A 20,494-nucleotide genomic window follows, 5' to 3' on the forward strand; every position below is an offset into this window, starting at 1 on the left:
CCGCTGAAACACTTTTTGAGCGATCAGATGAGCTCCAGTGCTGAACCGAATCACAGGGTTCGGGAAGGCGAACCTCGACAGGTTTGACATTGTGTGTGATTCGTTCTCGAGTCGCTGAAACGCTGCTCTCCCACCTGTTCTTAGGCGTGTCAATGGCCCTTTAAATGTCAATAAAGTTAATTCAAAGTCGTGACGTCAATTGTTCCGCGTTGGCCTGGACGTGGCACTGAGGAAGAGCTGCGCCCACCGGACGGTCCAACCCGGCAAACATACCCCCGTCCCGCCTCCAGAACCCGGCAGCAGAACCGGGACATCACCGCTGAAATGGGTCTGACGATCTCCTCCGTGTTCACCCGGTTGTTCGGGAAGAAGCAGATGAGGATACTGATGGGTGAGCTACCGGCTAGGCTAGGCTAGCAGCGGGCTAACTGAGCATCTTCACTCATTAATATCGCCTTGATCTCCAAACTCCTGGTCCGCTGTTCGTCAAGGGGACTTTGACGCCTGTCAGCGACCTTCTATCGGCTGGGTTTTCTCCGTTCAGCCGTCAGACTCGGTCGGCTTAATCCCTAATGCTAACGGCTGCTAACTGTCGTTTGGTCTGTTTCAGTCGGCTTGGACGCAGCTGGAAAAACGACCATCCTATACAAACTGAAGCTCGGAGAGATCGTCACCACCATCCCGACTATCGGTAAAGAACCGAGCGCATTTGGTGTCAGTGTTATTGATATCTCTTGTCTTATCCTGCATCGTCGTGTTGCCTTGTCTTGTCTTGTTGTGTTTCTGCTATGGACAGGTGATTGTAAAGTGAATCGTCTTTCAGGGATTAATAAAGTATTCTGAACTGAACTCCTATACGAACATTAGACGACAGAAGCTCTGACTTCAGCTCATGATCAAATCAACTGTGACTGCAAAGGGCCTTGAGAGTCAAAGAGCTCATCCATCACTCTGCAGATCGTCTCCACACTGATGGAAACAATGTTTGTGTTTCAGGGTTCAACGTTGAGACGGTCGAGTACAAGAACATCTGTTTCACAGTTTGGGATGTTGGTGGTCAGGACAAGATCAGACCTCTGTGGAGACACTACTTCCAGAACACACAGGTACAGGACCAACACCAGGACCAGGACCTTCAGAGGAACCATCTGTCCTGGTTCTGACTGTCTGTGCTCGTTTGTTCGTAGGGTCTGATCTTTGTGGTGGACAGCAATGATCGAGAGCGTGTGGAAGAGTCGGCCGAGGAGCTCAAAAAGATGGTGAGTTAACAACAGGAGGCTCATTTTATTTCCTGCATAGCACAACACAAGTCATGTTTGTGTAGAACAGCTGTTCTCGGAACAGCCACACCCCCTCAGTCTGCCCGAAACACACGCACACAAAAAAAACAATATGAGAGTTGCTCTTTTCTAGCTGTGAACCCTGAGAAGCATTCGCTTGGGCTAAGTTGATGCAGATGAGTGTGAACGTTGATGTCTTCTGGCGGTGTTTGTGTGGCGCCACTCGATTTCTCGGGTTGTGTGATGTCATCAGTCACATGATGGTGTGTCGTGCAGATCCAGGAGGACGAGCTGAAGGACGCCATCATTCTGGTGTTCGCCAACAAGCAGGACCTCCCCAACGCCATGGGGGTCTCTGAGCTGACAGACAAGCTGGGCCTGAACAGCATGCGTCGAAATGTAAGAACACACACACACACACACACACACACACACACACACAGTTCCCATTGGGTGCCTATGGTTGGGACACACTGCATGTCATCCAGAATCAGTCTGAACTTTACGCGAGGTGCTCCTCCTGCAGGACATTCAGTGTATTACAATTGCGTTTACTTGACGTGACACTTGTGGCCCCTCCCACAGCACTGCTGTTGATTGGCTATTGACTTGTGTGTGATTAACACTTTGTGGTTTTACTTGTGTGTACGTGTCCTTGCGTCACCTGTCTCTTTGTTTGCCCACAGGTGTATGCCCAGGCCACCTGTGCCACTCAGGGCACAGGTCTGTACGAGGGCCTGGACTGGCTGTCCAATGAGCTGTCCAAACGTTAGAGCTGCTGACGGGAAACAGGAAGCAAGTCACTGAAGGATCACGTGAACTTGCTGTGTACAGGCTGAAGAGGAGCTGCTGAGAGACTGTCTGTTCATTTTTAAATTATAAATATCTGTAGCAGGAAGTGATGTCATGGACTCTGAGCTCAGTCTGATTCCCCATCAGCCCTGCATTCCTCTAGCAGGCGTTTCTTAGTTGTTCTTTTTTTTTCTTCTTTTTTTTAATTCAGCATGTTTTAACCCTGAATCATGTGACCACATTTTCTGAAGGGGTGGGATTTCTTTCATATTAAGTGTACCGTTACAGTTACCTGGTGGTGTGATGTCTGATTTAACATCAGACCTTGAAGGTCTCATTCCTAAACGATGTGAAGAACCAGACGTTGATGCAATAAATTTTTTTTTTCTTCTCCAGCTTCCCGATTAATTTTCATATCAACAGTGTCATAGTGTCACTGATCATGAGTTCTTCTGTAAAGTGTGAAAAGTTGTCTTCAAAATCTCTTTCCTTCTCTTTTGTGTCGATAAGATAAAGTTAAACGTTCCACGGCATCTTTTGATGATTTATGACATGTCAATAGTCAAAGGCTCGGACATTAGGAGGCGCTGTGGTCTAATTTTCCGGCGCACTCAGCACCCGGTGAACTACGTGACTCCTCCTGAGGACCTTAAACAATCTCAGCCAATCAGCTCTCAGATCGATTCTCGCACAACACGGACAATTATTGATCGTTGATAACCACGTTGACAAGCTAATCATCGAAGAGAAACATTTATTTTGAACAAACAGTACAAACAAAACTTCGTGCTGCGTCGCGTCCATCCCTAAACACTGATTGGTTCCTGCTGGTTGTTTTGACGTTTGACGACAAAAACTTTCTGACCGGAAACCGTCACGGCATAGACGAAGTCCTCCAGGATGACTGAGGAGAGAAGAGACCGCCGGTGAGTTCAGGTGAGCCGCTCACCTGTCGCTGAGTGACTGCGACTCACCTGACATGCGTTTGAAGGGAGGCTGATCCGCTGATCCAGAGAGTCTGAACCGACTCGCCGTTCGGACCATCTGCATCATCACAGCTGCGGTGTTTTCATCGTTCTCCAGCTCCCCTGCAGACTGTTCATCGCATCAATCTCCAATGAGCTCCACACAATAAAACAGTATTATATTTTATATAAACTTGATTGGCTGGCCTGACCCAGCAGCTGGAGGACTAACCGCCAGGACTCCATCCTCACTGATCACCAGGTAGCCGAGCTGATCCGGGATCCGCTCCAGTCCCGCAGTCAGCGCGGCGGTGGTCTGAAAACAACACGGCTCGGTGAGCTCACTGGCTAACAGCTAGCTAGCACTGTGAGCTAACGGCACACGGGGCGGTTGGACCGCGTCAATCAGGAGAGACAGACAGAGAGCAAGTGAACGCACCATTCTCCTGGTTCTGGTGCTGGTTCCTCTCCTGGTTCTCCTACGGACGGAACACCGTCAGCATTTCCGTCTTTCTCCGACTCAAGGGTTCACGTGATCCCCGTGAGAGCTTCAGGTACTGTCGGACATGGGCAGCAGCTGACGGATGGGCGTTTTATGAATCCCACATTGGGGAAATTTACATTTACAGCAACGACACAGGATAAGTTTTTTTTTTTATTATTTATTTATTTATTTATTTTTTAGCCTATATTCATTTAAAAATAAAAATACAGAAATAAAATAAAATTATGTATAGGCTAAGAATGAGCAAACAAGATATTCACACTACATCGACAACATAACTTTGAACCCTTTAGTCAGCACAAGGGGCGCTCTGACTACAGTCGTTTAGCAAAACGAAACGGAAGTGTTGGTGTGGTCAGCTGACTGTCACATGACCTTAGCCTCCGTCAGCTAGCAGCAGTTTGTCGCCTCTCTTTCCGAAACCTGCGTCACTTGAAGCTTCGCGATGGCCGGCCGCGGGAAATTAATCGCCGTTATTGGGGACGAGGATACGTGCACGGGCTTCCTGCTCGGTGGCGTCGGCGAACTCAACAAGAACCGGAAGCCTAATTTCCTGGTGGTGGAGAAGGACACGAGCATCACGGAGATAGAAGAGACCTTCAAGTAATTCATTCATATAATCCATCTTTTTGCATTGTACAGATGCTGTAATTATGCACGTTTCCTCACTGTGGGATGAAGAAAGGCCTTCTATTCTATTATATTCTAAGTAGGAGCCGCCATCTGTTTATCTCCCTCTTTCACCACACACTCAGACTGGTTCCTAAACCCGAAATCGTTAATACATAAAATAATTGACAGTTTTGACAAAGATGAGAGCCTAAACACGTCACCGGATTCCAGAAAAGTGACGTCACATCGATGTGACGTTTATTTTGTTGTTGAAAAGGCTGCTGAACCAATAGTCCATCTTCAGTGTTGATCACTTTTCGCATCGGACATTTTCTGCAGCTACTGGAACATGTGACAGTGACGCCACACCGACATGAGAGTTAGTCAGTGTGTTTGTTCCCATACTTTGTCTCCGTAGAACCTTTGTGTCCTTCAAAAGTGCCTGTTTATTTATTTATTTTATTTTATTTTAAATGGATTGGAGATTTAAAGTATTCACAACTAGACTTGGATCTCAACCAGATCCCTGGCTTGGTCCACCACTTATAGGCAGCCAGAGGGGGGCGTTCTTGAGGCAGAAGCCTGGATAAAGGGTTGGGCTATGTTGATGCTAAGCGTTAACCCTGCGAATTGTTGGGCTTATTTCCTTCTTGCTTGAGGAGGCGTCACTTGCTGCGTTTCCATGACCCCTAGAGTTGCGCAAAACCTAAACATGGCAATCAAAAACTGGTCTTGGAAACACCTAAACTTGGAAAAACCTCTCAAACATCGCTAAAAGGTTTTGACTCTCTGATGAGGTGTGTTTTTCCCAGACATATCCATGTAGAGGTATATCGCAGAAGTGTCATGGAAACACTTTTTTCACCTTTACACGTCAGCGGACGTGACGTACGGGGTCACGTGACCAGTGAAAATGGCGCGTTATGATTGGACGGAGGAGGGGACAGAATATTTTTCACAAGTCATCAAAGAGAAAAATATAACTACCACTCTTGACAGCAAACAACATCGAAACGCAGATTCACACGAGAATACCAGAATTACGACTTCTGCGCTTCACACCATTCAATGGAAACGCCTGCAAATCGCGTTTGCAATTGCTGGGGAAAAAAAAAATTGTCTTCATTTTGCGAAAAACTGCCATGGAACCGCAGCTGCTTGCGATGTCTCGAACCTGGTTTGTCTTCCCGCCTCTTAATGTGTGTCTCCAACCATCAGGAGCTTCCTGGCGCGGAACGACATCGGTATCATCCTGATCAACCAGTTCATTGCCGAGATGATCCGCCACGCCATCGACGCCCACATGCAGTCCATCCCGGCCGTGCTGGAGATCCCGTCCAAAGAGCATCCCTACGATGCCTCCAAGGACTCCATCCTGCGCCGGGCTAAGGGCATGTTCTCCGCCGAGGACTTCCGATAAAAACTGTCCAAACGCGGCACAGCCAGCGGGTGGCATTGTGGCAGACGGCCGTCCCTGACTTCCTGTCCATTGATGTAACTTATTATTGGTGTGTGTGTAAAATGTTGTGCTCACCAGCTTCTTTTCAGGAAGTGAAGATGAGCCACTGTCATGTGACTGATGTGATGGTGCTGATGTGGACGCTGAGTTTTCCGTGGTTTGTGTGAACGTCTTGTGATCCCAGTTTTGTGTTTCTTGTGATGTTGAAGAAAATAAAGGGTTTTGTGAAGCGACAACGCCGGTTTCCAGAGATTCATTCCGAAACAGGGACTCATCTCAGGTGACATCATACGGTGTTTGAAGGTTCCACTGCCGCCTGTACAAGGTGGTCATGTGATTAATGGGCCGTTCAGGTTCACCGACCTTCAGTCTGACGGACGTGTAAACACTGAAGCGGTGAGAACCGTGGAGCTGACCCTCAGGCTGTCAGGAGATGTTTGATGCTGACATGACCTTAAACCCAGTGTCACTATAAGTGGAGTGCGAGGCCACACCCGCCCACACACAGTGAACCGGAGCACCGACCATGAAGCACCTTCTCGTCTTCGCTCCAACGCTGATGGCGGCGCTGGTCTGTGTCTCCGCCAGCCCACTTCCTCCTTCGTTGCCGGAGTCCAGGTGAGAGCAGAGGAGAAGATCCAGAAGATCTTCTCCAAAACCCTGTGAAACACTTGGTGAGTGCCACGTCTGTTCCCTGTTTGCAGCAGCCTGCCCCCGAACGCCACACAGCTGAGCGACAGCAACGACGACCTGCTGAACTCCACCAGGTGAGCCTGATTCCTCCCGCTCTCCTTCAAACGCACCTCCATTCACTGTCACTGACACCTCTTTGATGTCACAATCACGATCAACTTTGTAAATTCTCAGTCAGTTTCAGTATCACAACGTTCGGGGGGGGGGGAATAAAATCATTTCTGAGTAAAGTTTCAGTCAGAATCAGTCTTGCATGTTTTTTATTCTTTGCTGTGTGAAACTTACGGAACCGCATTGCCTTCACTGGATAATAAAAAAAGAAAATAAGGCACCTTATCTTGTAATGACGAAATCGGGATCTCATAATTTCGAGAAAAGATCTTGTAATCATGAGATCAGGAGTATGAATTTGAATGAATTTGTATCCATGTTCATTCAGCTGCTTCTGCAGAAATGAGAGCGACATCCAGCACGTCAGACAAACTGGGCTTTCCACCTTCACAGAACCATTTGAGATGCCCGTGCAGTGTTGACATACTAATATTAATAGCATCCTCAGTTTGAAGAAATGCAAGTATTTCCCAGTTTCTCAAACCAAGAACGTAGAAATAGCATTTAACTGTGATAGCGTTAGACGTCAGACGTTTTCTTTTTCTTTATTTTATCTTATAATTAGGAGATCTTTTCTTGTTATTATGAGATAAGGTGCTTATTTTTTTTTATCTAGTGAATGCAATGCACTGCCATAAAAACTTGTGTGAAAACGAATTCTTTTCTTTTGTCTGCAGCTACGAGATACAAACCTTCAGCGGGGGAAGTGTTCTTCGTTACGGTCTGTGAGTGAAGTCACGACACCTTCATGTTTTTCACAGTGACTCCCCCCCCCCATCTCCTCTTGTTAGCCAGATTTACCGCTCTGTCCGGGGGCGAGGAGTCAAAAGAGGCATGGCAGCGATTGAATCTTTGTCAGAAATGTAGGGACGAGCAAGTTTGACGGTGTTGATCAAAACCAGTCGTCCTGGTTGACTCGGAAAAGGTGAATGAATGACTCACTGAGCCGACTCGAGCCTCCTAATTGGGAAAGTACACTGTTGCAGCAGTAAAAAACAAAACAAAAAACAGTACAAAAAACAAACTATACAGTGGTTACGAAAACACTCAAATCAATCTATGTACAACAAATCTACGTATTAACTGCTTGGTCCATCAGTCTTTCCCGTCCAATCAGCTCGAGGCTGGACAGACTCCTGACCCTGTGGTTCTGATCCGCCTGCCTCACCTGTTGCGTCCTCCCCAGGCCGCCCGTTGGCTGCCGCGTGTCCACCTGTGCTCTGAGCATCCTGGCCAACAAACTACAGAACGGCGACGAGATAGCGGGTGCCTCTACCAAAGACTCCGAGGGCTTTGGCAGGAAGTGATGGATGATGATGTCATCGTCTGGCCTGAGGACAGCAGGCGGTCTCCAGATGTTTCAGCACTTTGTTTGTCTGTAAAAATCACCAAACGTCACAGATGAGCTACAGTTGCGTGAAATGAATAAATCAATAAAACGATTCTGACGGCTGCCGAGTGAGTTTGTCATCAATGAATGACACTATTCTGATGAACGGACGGATTGAGCCGGCTGCTGGCTAATTGATCATCATCGTCTACTGGTAGGAGGAGGCTTCTCATCGTCCTCCTCCAGGACCTTCCTCCTGAGGACGTGGCACGGCAGGGGGCGGGGTTACGAGGCGTGGCGCTGGGGGCGTGGCCCGGCGGCCTCCTCTCTGCCCGCGGACCACCACCATTCGTCCGTGCGAAGCCAGAGGCCAATGAAAACAGAGTACGACGGCCGAAAGTGGTGACGTCGTCAAAGAAACACGAGCGCGTGCTGAAGTGGACCAATCAAATCGGAGGCGGGTCGGCGGCGGGGACACACGGGCGGAAGTGATGCAGGACTGCTCTGGCTACATGACGGTCGGCGGGCAGGAAGCGGCCGCAGCCCGCAGGTTGAACTCACTCCAGGAGGCTCGCAGGTAAGCGCGCGTGCACCTATGCGGGTGCAAGCGGGGATGGGGATGGGGATGGTGGTGGTGGGCGGGGCGGCGTGTCTGTCGTTCGTCTTTACTTTGAAGTGGGCCGAAAAGACGATACAAGAGGTTCTATTAGGAATTAGAAGCTCACCGAACTGAAGGAACCGTGTAGAAGCACCACTGATGAGTTGGGTTAGGATCTCTGCTACTGGAGCTGGAACACAAAGACATCAAGTGTTGAATACTAATAGGAAATTAAACCAACTAGCCTTCAGAGTTTACGATTAGGGATGTGCTGGTACCGATACCAGTATCAGGTATCAGTACCAATACTGGGGTTGAGTACTCTACTCATACTGGTAAAATGGTATTCCGATTACCAGTTGTATATGTATGTGTATGTATGTGACAATTTTGTTAAATTTGTTTTTGTACCGCACAGTGAAACTTGAAAAACATGCTGAGGAATGTTGTTCAAATAACAGAACATCTGTATACTGTTCTATAATGTGTAATGGCCTTATTAAGTACTCAGTATCGGCGAGTAGTTAAAAAAGTTTTTAAAATTTTTTTTTAAAAAAAGTGGTATGGTTGTATCCCTCTTTAGGACAATATGACTGTTGATTTCTGATGAGACCTCTCACTTTCATTTTTGTGATTTTTTTTTATATAAATCCGAAGTCGGGAAAAGATTTTTTTCAGACTGTGAATGGACCTGAATGAAGTCAGTGTGTTCCAGGCTGTCACTGTGCTGGTCACCTGCTGGACTTTGGTCTCACATACCTCATTGTTTCAGGTGTGACCAAACCCACGATGATCCGACCCACACTGGCGTGTCTTGTCCTCTGCGTCATCTTTGGCAGCAGCAAACCAACAGAGAAGAAGAGTCGCGTCCACGAGGAAGAAGCTCTCAGCAATCTGGAGCACGATGACAAGAAGAGTTTTGACTACGACCACGAAGCCTTCTTGGGTCACGACGAGGCCCAAACCTTTGACCAGCTCACCCCAGAGGAGAGCAGACGGAGGCTGAGGTGAGTTTTGAGTCCCTGGTGGACCTCAGACTTCAACTCCACCAACAGGTTTAGGGCTGTTTTGCCCAGTTGACACTGACAAGCTCCAAGTTTATTTGCCTTGAAAGAATGTTGACATGGTTGTCAACCAAAGGAAACAACATCGTTTGCTTTTCTCCGTAATAAAGAAACACTTCCAGAGGTTCTGCTTGGAGATCCGCTTCAAGTTCCTCCTCAGTCCTCAAGTTGTCTTTCTGTCTCTGCAGCATCATCGTGGATAAAATAGACAACAATAATGATGGCTTTGTGTCCGAAGAGGAGCTGAAGCTTTGGATCAAGGTGGTGCAGCGGAAACACGTGTACGACAGCGTCCAGCGCCAGTGGAGTGACTTTGACACGGACAGCAATGGGCTGATCAGCTGGGACGAGTACAAGAACGTCACCTACGGAAGCTACCTGGGTAAAACGCTGAAACTCCACCAGCAGGTCCTCACAGTCTGGAGCGCAAAATTCAGGCAGCTGGACTAGTTTTTGGTATCTTGGAGATTTTTGGCCTTTCATTCTTTTGCAATTCCTGATCATTTTGGATAATACTTATCTTCAGCCAGTGGAAAAGCGCTGACATCTTTTTTATGCTATTATAAAAACACACAAAAAGCAGGGTGTTCAAACTCTTGATGGATTCATTAATGTGTTGGTTAAAATGCTGATGTCAGAGTTTAAGGCATCCACCATGTATTTTTTTTCAATCTGAATTATTTTGTATTGCTCTTATATTCATGATGTACAAATAAATAAGTAAATGCTCTGACCTACCTTCCGATTGGCTCCTGCCAACAGAGGACCCGCCCCTAGAATCGCAGTACAACTACAGTCGCATGATGTGGAGGGACGAGAGACGTTTCCGGGCGGCAGACACCAACAGTGACATGCTGGCGAACAAGGAGGAGTTCACGGCCTTTCTGCACCCTGAGGACCACGACCACATGAAGGACATCGTGGTGCAGGTGAGCAGGTCTTCACCTTGCGTCACCCAGTCCCCTGCTGCTGTGTGCCTGAGCTCTGGCTTCTTGACAGGAAACCATTGAAGATATTGACAAGAATGGGGACAGCCTCATCGACCTGCAGGAGTACATCGGTAAGGAGCTGAGGGCACCATGCACTTCCTGTCAGAGGGCACTATGCACTTCCTGTCTGAGGGCACTATGCACTTCCTGTCAGAGGGGAGCATGCACTTCCTATCTGAGGGCACCATGCACTTCCTATCTGAGGGCACCAAGGTTCTAAGTTCTTGGTCCTGAGCTGTGGCACTTACTCTTTCCTGCAGGCGACATGTACAACCCAGAGGGCGGCGAGGAACCGGACTGGGTGGCCACGGAGCGTCAGCAGTTCTTTGAGTTCAGGGACAAGAACCACGACGGGAAGATGGACAAAGAAGAGACGATGGACTGGATTCTTCCATCTGACTACGACCACGTTGAAGCCGAAGCCAAACACCTCCTGCTCCAGTCTGACGCCAACCAGGTGCACCATCAGCTCTGCTGTACCAGCCAGCTGTTTATGTGCGTACCTGTCACCTTTTAACCAGCTGTGCCTTTTGCCCCCTGCAGGATGGAAGACTTAGCAAACAGGAAATCCTGGACAGCCACGAGGTGTTTGTGGGCAGTCAGGCGACTGACTTTGGTGAGGTTTTACTTCGACATGACGAGTTCTAGACTGGACTAGATTCTGGTTGAGAAAATAATTTATTCCAGCGCCAATCAGAGCTCTAGACTGGTTTCATCAGTTTGTTTTAATTTCATCCAGTTGGTTTGTGGTTCTTTGTTGTCTTCTGAACTCACCTCAACCTGCAAACTAAAGATGGGAAACATTTGAAGGTTTGTTTTAATAATTTGCCATGTTTTAGTCCTGAGGCTGGACTGATTTTATATTCTGTTTCTCAATAAAAAAAAAATCTGAGCTGAATTTAGTTTCAATATGTTTTTATTTGTGATGGTAAAACTGTAATCAATCTATTTTAATTTGCTTAAGAAACAAAATATACATACATACATACATACATACATACATACATACGGATGGATGGATGGATGGATAGATGGATAGATGAATAGATGAATAGATAGATGGATAGATAGATAGACTTAACGCCCATAACTTGACCATGGCCATTTTCATTAAAATTAAACAAAATCAGACAAATGGCTCATTAATTTTGTAAATTATTTAAATAGGATTTAGACCAGTAAAAAAAAAAAAAAAATACAACCAGTTTTTAACAGTGTGAATTTTGGCCTTCTTTCTTTACTGACAGCAAGTCAACAACAGCAACTAACTTTTGCAACCAACTTTAGCGCTCCCTGCTGGCTAAACGGTAGAATGCAAATTGTTAGTACTTCGTTGCATCCTTTTCAAACCGGAAACTCTTCAAACCTCCTTAACAGTCTGTCTTCATGATGCGATTTACTATGTCCTTCCTCACTTTTAGCCAGATAATTTCCATATCGTCCATGTGTCACATTTCTATATAAATTCGCACTCTAGAAAAAAAAAGGCATACTACATACTAATAAAAAATACACACCCATAATTATTCGTTTATGATCCAGGAAGATAGCCTGGTTGCACATTCTGATCAGATGTTTGCGTCTAGAATTTTAAATGTTCCGATAGAAAGAAGGGTATGAAGAGCAAACTTCTCAACAAGGGGCCGAGTGCAGATGATGAACGGACGGAGATTCTTTGAATTCGTTCATTCGAGTGAACCAACACTATTGTCGTCTCAAAACAGGATGTATTGCTCTGTTAAACCGGAAACCACGTCGAGTGTTTTTCTCAGGGAAAACGCTCGCTCGGCTCCCCTGCGGACGGGTCGGAACTAATGTTCTATTCAGTGTTTCGTGCCGGAGTGGTTTGTGGTCGGACGCGGGAATCTTGTGCGAGATGGCGGTCGCCACACAGGCCGTGTAGACTCTTTCAGCCCAGCCGTTTTTCCTCTCTGTCTGCCTTATCGTTGCCCTGCATCTGAGCCGAGCCATGGAGGCGGGAAAACCGAGCCTGGCCGTGGTCTACCAGGCAGTGCAGGCCCTGTACCACGACCCGGACCCGGCCGGGAAGGAGCGAGCGTCGGTGTGGCTCGGGGAGCTCCAGAGATCGGTAAGAAAATGGGAGATGCCGGAAGAGCCAAAGCCCGGTGGACGGGAGGGTCCTGGTGTGGTTTGGCGTGCGGCTCTGAGCCGGTTTCATGCATCGAAATGTTTTGGTGAAGGAACATCACTGGGCCTGCGCAGTCCCAGAGGAGCTACAGGTTAGCGGTGCTGCTACGCTAAGCTAACCAGCGATATTATGAGCGGATGCCAGAGTTAGCTGCGTGTTTAGCCTCGTTTGCATCTCGCGTCGATTCAGATCGTGGCGCTTCCGGTTAGAAATTCGGTTCGGTCCAAAGTTCGGTTGGCTGACGAAAGGTATGCGGTTGACTTCCGGCACCGCCATTCACATTGCTGACTCCGTTAGCCTGTGTTAGCATCTGTTGAGAAGCTGCTAATGTGAGACATGGTGGACGCCCCTCCGCCCAGCAGGGGGCGGACTGGACCCCCAGCGGTCCCTGACTTGTTGTGGTGGTGTGTGCCCTGAGTCACGTGACCTCTCGTGCCGTCCCGTCCCGCAGATGTACGCCTGGGAGATCTCCGACCAGCTGCTGCAGCTCAAACAGGACGTGGAGTCGTGTTACTTTGCGGCTCAGACCATGAAGATGAAAATCCAGACGTCCTTCTTTGAGCTTCCGCCAGAGTCCCACAATGCACTGCGAGACTCCCTGCTGAGCCACATCCAGAACCTCAAAGACCTGTCACCCATCATCGTCACGCAGGTGAGCGGCCTTGCCAACCGTGTGAGAACTTCCTGCCGCCAACTGGCTCTCATGTCTCCTGTCTTGTGTCTCAGCTGGCGCTAGCCATCGCCGACCTGGCTCTGCAGATGGCCTCCTGGAAGGGATGCGTTCACACGCTCATAGAAAAGTAAGACACATTGGATGAAAAGTGCAGTGGCACGTGCATCCAGCTGACGCTAATGCCCTGTGTCTGCGTCCCCCTCTCAGGTACAACAACGACGTCACCTCCATGCCCTTCCTCATGGAGATCCTCACCGTGCTGCCGGAGGAGGTGCACAGTCGCTCCCTCAGGATAGGAGCCAATCGGAGAACAGAGATCATTGAGGACCTGGCCTACTACTCCAGCACCGTGGTCACGCTGCTGGTCAGACACACCTACTCGCAGCAGCTGAGGGACAATTTTTGTAGGGTTAGGGTTTGAGGTTGTGGTGGACCAGGGTCATACTGCTGCTGTTTGCCTTTCAGACCGTGTGTGTGGAGAAGACGGGGAATGATGAGAAGATGTTGATCAAGGTGTTTCGCTGCCTGGGCAGCTGGTTCAACCTGGGCGTCCTGGACAGTAACTTCATGGCCAGTAATCAGCTCCTCATGGTTCTCTTCCAAGTCCTGGTGAGGCTTCTGCTGCTGCTGCTGCTGCTTCAGCGTCCATGTTGTGGTGAGCATCTCCATGTCCCTCATGTTCTCCTGTCTGTAGCAGAGGGACGAGACCTCCACCAACCTCCACGAGGCGGCCTCGGACTGTGTGTGCTCGGCTCTGTACGCCATCGAGAACGTGGACACCAACATGCCGCTGGCACTGCAGCTGTTCCAGGGTGTAGTGACATTGGAGACAGCCTATCACATGGCCGTCGCCCGAGAAGACCTGGACAAGTGAGGCCCCAACTGAAGAATAGAATAGAATGGAATATCTATATTTATCCACGTTGGGGAAATTTTAAAATTTACTTATGGGAGAAAATACAGTGCAAAGAGAAGAAGAAAAAAATAATTTCAATTAATTAATTAAAAGGAGATAAAGAAATAAAATATTTATAGAGTAAGAAAGGAAAAACAAATATTTACATTTATATGGACAGCTGGATTATGTGCAGATGATTTACAAAATATTGAATACAATTTAGTGTTATTGCATCTTAATAAAAAGTAGTGTTTAGGAAAAGTTTGAGTGCAGTTGTACCGCCTGATGGCTGCTGGTAGGAAAGACCTGCAGTAGTGCTTCTTCTTGCCCTGAGGTTGCAGCCATCTTGAGCGGCTCAGGTGTGTGTGTGGGAGGGATGAAGGGGGAGTTGCTTCCGGAGTGTGATGCCATAGGTCACATGATGTCTCCCTCGTGTCCCCCAGGGTGCTGAACTACTGCAGGATCTTCACGGAGCTGTGCGAGACCTTCCTGGAGACCACGGTCAGGACCCCTGGTCAGGGTATGGGCGACCTGCGGACCCTGGAGTTGCTGCTCATCTGTGCGGGACACCCGCAGTACGAGGTAGGACTGGTCGCAGGCGCCAACAGGAAGTGATGCTCGCCGACCTGCCGCCGCTGTGGATTTATTGATTTTAGCCTCCCGTTTTTCGACTTGGTTTGGTTGTTGAGATGAGAAGGTTCAGCAGCAGCAGCAGCAGCAGTGGCTGGCCAGGCCTGTCACCACCCCCTCTGCTGGCTGAAATGGCGCCTTCTTCCTGGGTTGTGAGGTTGTGTCCTGTCCTGTCCTGTCCTCTGACCAGGTGGTGGAGATCTCCTTCAACTTCTGGTACCGACTGGGAGAACATCTGTACAAGATCAATGACGCAGCTCGTCACAGCATCTTCCGGCCGTACATACAGAGGCTCCTCCACAGCCTGGCCCGACACTGCCAGCTCGATCCAGACCACGTACGTCACCTGACCCCCGAGCTCCGCCTCCTCAGCCTCTGCGCCCCCCCCCATGACATGAGTGTGTTTTTTTCCACCCGGACAGGACGGAATCCCGGAGGACACGGACGACTTTGGGGAGTTCCGGATGCGGGTGTCGGACCTGGTTAAGGACGTCATCTTCCTGGTCGGCTCCATGGAGTGTTTCTCTCAGGTGAGGAGCTCACGTCCTCCACGGTCTGGTTCTCTATCAAGACCTGCTGTGTTCACACTGGTGTTCCCCCCCGTTGGTCCTCAGCTGTACGCCACGTTGAAGGACGGGAACCCTTCATGGGAGGTGACGGAGGCCGTCCTCTTCATCATGGCTGCCATCGCCAAGAGCGTCGACCCGTGAGTCTTCTCATGTTCCGCAACCTCGTTCAAACAACTTTTATTTGTACGGTGCAAAATCACATCCACAGGCGTCTCAAAGCGCTTTTTTACAATCAGGAGAAAACCAACTGAACCACAGGGGAGTTTTTCCTGACAGTGGCCAGGAAAAACTCCCCTGTAGGAAGAAACCAAGAGCAGATCCAGACTGCAGAGGGCACTCATCTGCTTTGGCCCATAGGGAAGGAAATACAAAAAATGTAGAGAGAGAGACAGTGATAGAAGTAGTCGGAGTGGCAGACGGGCCTAAGTGAGCTGCAGGGTAAACCACCAAATACATACAACGCTCTCAGAATATAGCTATCGATATGAATATATATATATGAATAACTAATTAAACTATAGAAATGGAGGACATGCATCACATATATATACAGGTACTGCCCACAAAATTAGAATATCCTGAAAAGGTTGTTGTATTTCTGCAATTCAACTTAAAAGGTGAATTTGACATATTATATAAACAAATAATATGCAAATCAATATATTTCAAGTTTTTATTTCTTTGGATTTTGCTGATCAGGTCTTGCAGCTTAAAAAACCCCTCAAATTTTATAATAATTTTCTGAGTTTGTGGGTTTGTGGTTTTAATAAGCTGAAAATCTCAATCAGCAAAGTTACAACAAGGAACTGCTTGAGAGAGAGAATTTGCATGGAATGGCTCAATAAAATTTTTGTTGGTTTCATCTTTTATGTTAAATTGCCAAAATAAAACAACTTTTACTTGATATTCTAATTTTTCGGGTAGTACCTGTATAAATAAACATTGTTTTGTAGTTAAACATCGAATTGTTATCACATTTAAATTTAAATAGATCTGAATGTATAATAGTGGGTGTGTCAAAGAGCAGCAGGGGGAGCAGATGTTCCCAGAGACTTCCCTGCCGTCCTGGTTGAGGGAGCTTCTTTCTGTGTTCCAGGGAAAACAACCCAACACTGTCGGAGGTCCTGCAGCAGGTGGTTCTCCTTCCTGAGAGCGTCCACATGGCGGTTCGCTTCACCAGCATCGAGCTGGTGGGGGAGATGAGCGAGGTGGTGGACAGGAACCCCAGATTCCTCGGTACTGGTCACCAGAACGTTGATCTTTGAGGTCCGGTGGGTTGCTGTGGCTCTGACTCTGTGCTGTGTTCTGCTGCCAGACCCGGTGCTGACCTACCTGATGAAGGGTCTCGGGGAGAAGCCCCTGGCGTCGGCGGCTGCAAAGGCCATCCACAACATCTGCTCGGCGTGCCGGGACCACATGGCCCAGCACTTCCAGGGGCTGCTGGACATTGCCCGCGCCCTTGACTCCTTCGCCCTGTCCACCGAGGCCGCCGTCGGCCTGCTTAAAGGTACTTGGTCCTGCGCTGCAAGGTCACCTCACCACAGCCAGCCATCTAAAGGTCTGTCTGTCTGTCCCACCTGTGCAGGTACGGCTCTGGTCTTGGCCCGTCTACCCCTGGAGAAGATCTCCGAGTGTCTCAGTGACCTGTGTGCAGTCCAGGTCCTGGCCTTGAAGAAGGTGGGTCTGGGTTCCTTGGCTCGTTCGTCCTCTAAGCCTTCCGACAGTCTCAACTCTTTTGTGTCTTTTCAGCTTCTTGCAGAAGAACCAACAAACGGCAAAACGGCTGATCCCACGGTGTGGCTGGACAGACTGGCTGTGATCTTCAGGTGAGTCCACCTGGGCAGGGTTAGGCTTAAATCTCCTGGACTGGACTGGTTTAGGGACACTGACCCTAAACTAGACCTTCCAGACCAGAAGGTCAAACACTGACACTAAACCAGACCTGGTTTAGGGTCAGGAGATCTGTTTTAGGGTCAGTCCCTCTGGTCTGGTTTAGGGTCAGGGTCATTGTTTGACCTCCTAGTCTGGTTTAGGGTCAGACCTCCTGATTGGATTCAGGGTCCGACCCTCTGGTCTGGACCTCCGACGCTGACCTCTGTGTTTGCAGGCACACCAACCCCATCGTGGAGAATGGACAGACCCATCCGTGTCAGAAGGTCATCCAGGAGGTAAGACGAGTGGAGCACTGCAGTACCATCCCTTACCACCAGGGCTCCTCCTGAGTCAGTTCATGTGACCCCCCTAGATCTGGCCCGTCCTGTCGGAGACCCTCAACGCCCACCAGGCCGACAACAGGATCGTGGAGCGGTGCTGCCGCTGCCTCCGCTTCGCCGTACGATGTGTTGGCAAAGGCTCCGCCTCCCTCCTGCAGCCGCTGGTCACTCAGGTGAGGCCACTGGAGTCATTGGGTGGTGTGGGTAGCCAGGCCACGCCCCCTGGTGCTGGACAGTGGTTCAGCACTTTGACTCACTTTGTTTGTATGCATGTGTGTGTGTGTGTGGTCCTCAGATGGTGAGTGTGTACCAGGTGTATCCTCACTCCTGCTTCCTGTACCTGGGCAGCATCCTGGTGGATGAGTATGGCATGGAGGAGGGCTGCAGGGAGGGGCTGCTGGACATGTTGCAGGTAGGCACACACTCACCTGTCCAGGTGAGCCACCGCCATGCTGCTCTCATACCCTCCTGAAGGGGGCAGCACTGGTGGAAGGTATTTCCTGTGTGACGGCTGAGATGTTTCCTCACGAGGTGGAGCTGTGATGATGTTGTTGATGATGATGATGATGGTGGTGATGGTGGTGATAGTTTAGGTAATGTTGGTGATGATGATGCTCCTCCTCCTCCTCCAGGCTCTGTGCATGCCGACCTTCCAGCTGCTGGAGCAGCAGAACGGTCTGAGGAACCACCCCGACACCGTGGACGACCTGTTCCGACTAGCCACCAGGTTTGTCCAGCGGAGCCCCGTCACGCTGCTCAGCAGCAGCATTGTCATCCACATCATCCAGTGTGCCATCGCCGCCACCTCGCTGGACCACCGGGACGCCAACTGCAGCGTCATGAAGTTTGTGCGTGACCTGATTCACACCGGAGTCGCCAACGACGTGAGTCCGCAGCCGTCAGGCTTCTGCATTTACCTGGAACCGGTTCAGACCGGGGGGAGGGAGATGAAGTTCTGGCCTGAAAGGTTTCTTGGTCGTCTTCAACAAGAAGTTCAGGTGTCAGGGGTCACGTTCTCTGGTTCTCCTAGTCCTGCAAGTTCTCCAGGACTTCCTGGTTCTCCAAGTCTTCTTGGTTCTCCTGGTTCTCCAGATCTTCCTGGTTTTCCAGGTCTTCCACCAGTTAGCCGGCAGATCTGCACAACCGCTCTGGTCAGGAGTGAGTGTTGAGTGAGACAGATGTGTATTTTGTCCCTGCAGCACGAGGAGGACTTTGAGCTGAGGAAGCAGCTGATTGGTCAGGCCATGGAGCAGCACGGCCAGCAGCTGGTTGCTCAGCTGATGAACTCGTGCTGCTTCTGTCTGCCGCCGTACACGCTTCCTGACGTGGCCGAGGTGCTGTGGGAGGTGATGGTGTTCGACAGACCCGTGAGTATACAGAGCCGCTCGGCCGCCCTCGCCTGCCCTCAGGTGGCGCCGCCCACTCACCTCACCTGTCGCCCTCAGACCTTCTGCCGCTGGCTGGAGAGTGCCCTCAAGGGGCTGCCCAAGGAGACGTCAGGGGGAGCCGTGACCGTAACCCACAAACAGCTGACCGACTTCCACAAGCAGGTCACCAGGTGAGCAACACCTACAGGCCAGTTAGCTGCCATCTTGCATCACCAGGCTAGCATATAAGGAAGCCTGGTGTGGAACAATTAAACCAACGAAGAAGAAGAAGAACGTGCATGAGGTATCCAGGTTTGTGCTGGCAGGCTACCATAGTTCACTGGCGAGCTCGGGAGGGGGAGAGAACGTGAAAGACGCTGCAACCTGAAATGTAACCACTTGATGTCACAGTTTCTTTTTCAAATCTCCGACTATGACACACTTCATCTGTTAAAAGTTCAAACTGGCTTGTGATTCATGTTGCTGTATGTTTTGTGTGCTGCAGTGCCGAGGAGTGTAAGCAGGTGTGTTGGGCCATCAGAGAGTTCACTCGGCTGTTCCGATAGCTGCACCCTCAACACCAGAAAACTACTGACTCAGCACCAGGTAACCATGGAAACTACACCTCCAGCCGTTAGTTAGCACCGGGTTGAGCATCCAAACAGAATGAAGCTTGTTGATGGTGGTGGAACACACCTGGCTCCGTGATTGGCTGCCACGCTTCTGTCAGTCTGGCCCAGGACATGTACAGTAGCTTAGCAGCACCAGTGTGAACGTGGTGTGAATGAATTATGGGTTCAATGTAAAGTGCTTTGAGTGCTTCATAAAAGCGCCATATAAATCCAGTCCATTATTATTATTATTATCATCATCATTATTACTATTATTATTATTATTATTATTATTATTAGCCAGCGCCACCTACTGACAGACGAGGCAATTTCACTGCAAACATTCACAGCTCGTCTCTCCGCCTGCACTGTCTCTATTTTGCCACTAGGTTGATGGTCTGTTTTTCTTCTTCAGGTGAAATCTTTTGTTGACCAATGATCAGAGGTGGCGGTGACGAGGGTCCGGAGGGGGACGTAGACGGTGGCGAGGAGGAGGTGGCGAGAAGGCGGAGCAACCCGTGGAGGACCGAGGAGTGCCCACCCCCACCCCTGACCTCACCTGCTGCTGGGGCAGGTGGGCGGAGCCGGTGGGCGGGCGGGCAGGCACGATTGACGCAGCTCATCCCACGGGATCAGTCGGCGGCAGTCGGACTAGTCGCTTGAACGATGCTTGGTTTTTTTGAGGACGTGGTCGTGCCATATCAAGATTTCCCATGATGCTCCCTGGCCGAGCGGCTGCCTGGTAAGGCCGATGCTGGAGGATGTGGCGTCACCTTTGACCATTTTAACTTTGGTTGACTTTTAGTTGTTTTTTTTTTTTCACAAAGCAAGACAGAGTGAACTCGGACGGAGAGACTGAGAACCATGACATCATCGCTGATGTAGCCTTGTAAACAATAAAAAGGTGAAAGTACTGTTTGTGGTCAGTGTTCCGGTTGCGCACTTGCTGGCCTGTTGGCCCACCAATGGATTGACCCCTGACCCCT

The 20,494-nt window shown here is 49.4% G+C and overlaps 4 protein-coding genes and 1 long non-coding RNA gene across 6 annotated transcripts; 4 read left to right on the forward strand and 1 right to left on the reverse strand.

Annotated features, from left to right (window-relative positions):
- Positions 1-243: 243 nt before the first annotated feature.
- Positions 244-2,467, forward strand: LOC142900203 (ADP-ribosylation factor 4). The gene is made up of 6 exons (XM_076044363.1): positions 244-391; positions 611-691; positions 997-1,106; positions 1,188-1,259; positions 1,557-1,679; positions 1,967-2,467. The coding sequence occupies exons 1-6, from the start codon at positions 325-327 to the stop codon at positions 2,051-2,053; spliced, it is 540 nt and encodes a 179-aa protein (XP_075900478.1). The 5' UTR covers positions 244-324; the 3' UTR covers positions 2,054-2,467.
- A 491-nt stretch (positions 2,468-2,958) lies between these two features.
- LOC142900205 (uncharacterized) lies at positions 2,959-3,675 on the reverse strand. The gene is made up of 4 exons (XR_012928863.1): positions 3,477-3,675; positions 3,250-3,353; positions 3,047-3,167; positions 2,959-2,976 (listed from the first exon to the last, which is right to left on the reverse strand). It is a non-coding gene; the product is annotated as an uncharacterized LOC142900205 (long non-coding RNA).
- A 203-nt stretch (positions 3,676-3,878) lies between these two features.
- On the forward strand, positions 3,879-5,849 carry atp6v1f (ATPase H+ transporting V1 subunit F). The gene is made up of 2 exons (XM_076044364.1): positions 3,879-4,145; positions 5,373-5,849. The coding sequence occupies exons 1-2, from the start codon at positions 3,988-3,990 to the stop codon at positions 5,572-5,574; spliced, it is 360 nt and encodes a 119-aa protein (XP_075900479.1). The 5' UTR covers positions 3,879-3,987; the 3' UTR covers positions 5,575-5,849.
- A 2,320-nt stretch (positions 5,850-8,169) lies between these two features.
- LOC142900202 (calumenin-A-like) lies at positions 8,170-11,296 on the forward strand. 2 transcript variants are annotated; one of them, XM_076044361.1, is made up of 7 exons: positions 8,170-8,324; positions 9,118-9,352; positions 9,598-9,791; positions 10,172-10,338; positions 10,409-10,469; positions 10,659-10,855; positions 10,942-11,296. In XM_076044361.1, exons 2-7 carry the CDS (start codon positions 9,135-9,137, stop codon positions 11,044-11,046), a joined length of 942 nt encoding a protein of 313 aa, XP_075900476.1. In that variant the 5' UTR covers positions 8,170-8,324; positions 9,118-9,134; the 3' UTR covers positions 11,047-11,296. The 2 variants fall into 2 exon arrangements, with proteins under 2 accessions (XP_075900476.1, XP_075900477.1); XM_076044362.1 differs by lacking the exon at positions 8,170-8,324 and adding an exon at positions 8,539-8,680.
- An 889-nt stretch (positions 11,297-12,185) lies between these two features.
- tnpo3 (transportin 3) lies at positions 12,186-20,422 on the forward strand. Its single transcript, XM_076044431.1, has 22 exons — positions 12,186-12,487; positions 12,999-13,199; positions 13,274-13,347; positions 13,428-13,584; positions 13,686-13,829; positions 13,915-14,090; positions 14,562-14,700; positions 14,939-15,085; positions 15,171-15,278; positions 15,363-15,454; positions 16,414-16,553; positions 16,633-16,824; positions 16,903-16,994; positions 17,067-17,143; positions 17,425-17,485; positions 17,563-17,703; positions 17,826-17,942; positions 18,163-18,414; positions 18,730-18,897; positions 18,976-19,088; positions 19,403-19,503; positions 19,924-20,422. Exons 1-21 carry the CDS (start codon positions 12,368-12,370, stop codon positions 19,461-19,463), a joined length of 2,772 nt encoding a protein of 923 aa, XP_075900546.1. The 5' UTR covers positions 12,186-12,367; the 3' UTR covers positions 19,464-19,503; positions 19,924-20,422.
- Positions 20,423-20,494: the final 72 nt, after the last annotated feature.

Source organism: Nelusetta ayraudi, unplaced genomic scaffold (genome assembly GCF_046127955.1).
Source record: "Nelusetta ayraudi isolate G7.1 ecotype Tasmania unplaced genomic scaffold, CSIRO-AGI_Nayr_v1 ptg000079l, whole genome shotgun sequence".
Lineage (NCBI taxonomy): Eukaryota > Metazoa > Chordata > Actinopteri > Tetraodontiformes > Monacanthidae > Nelusetta > Nelusetta ayraudi.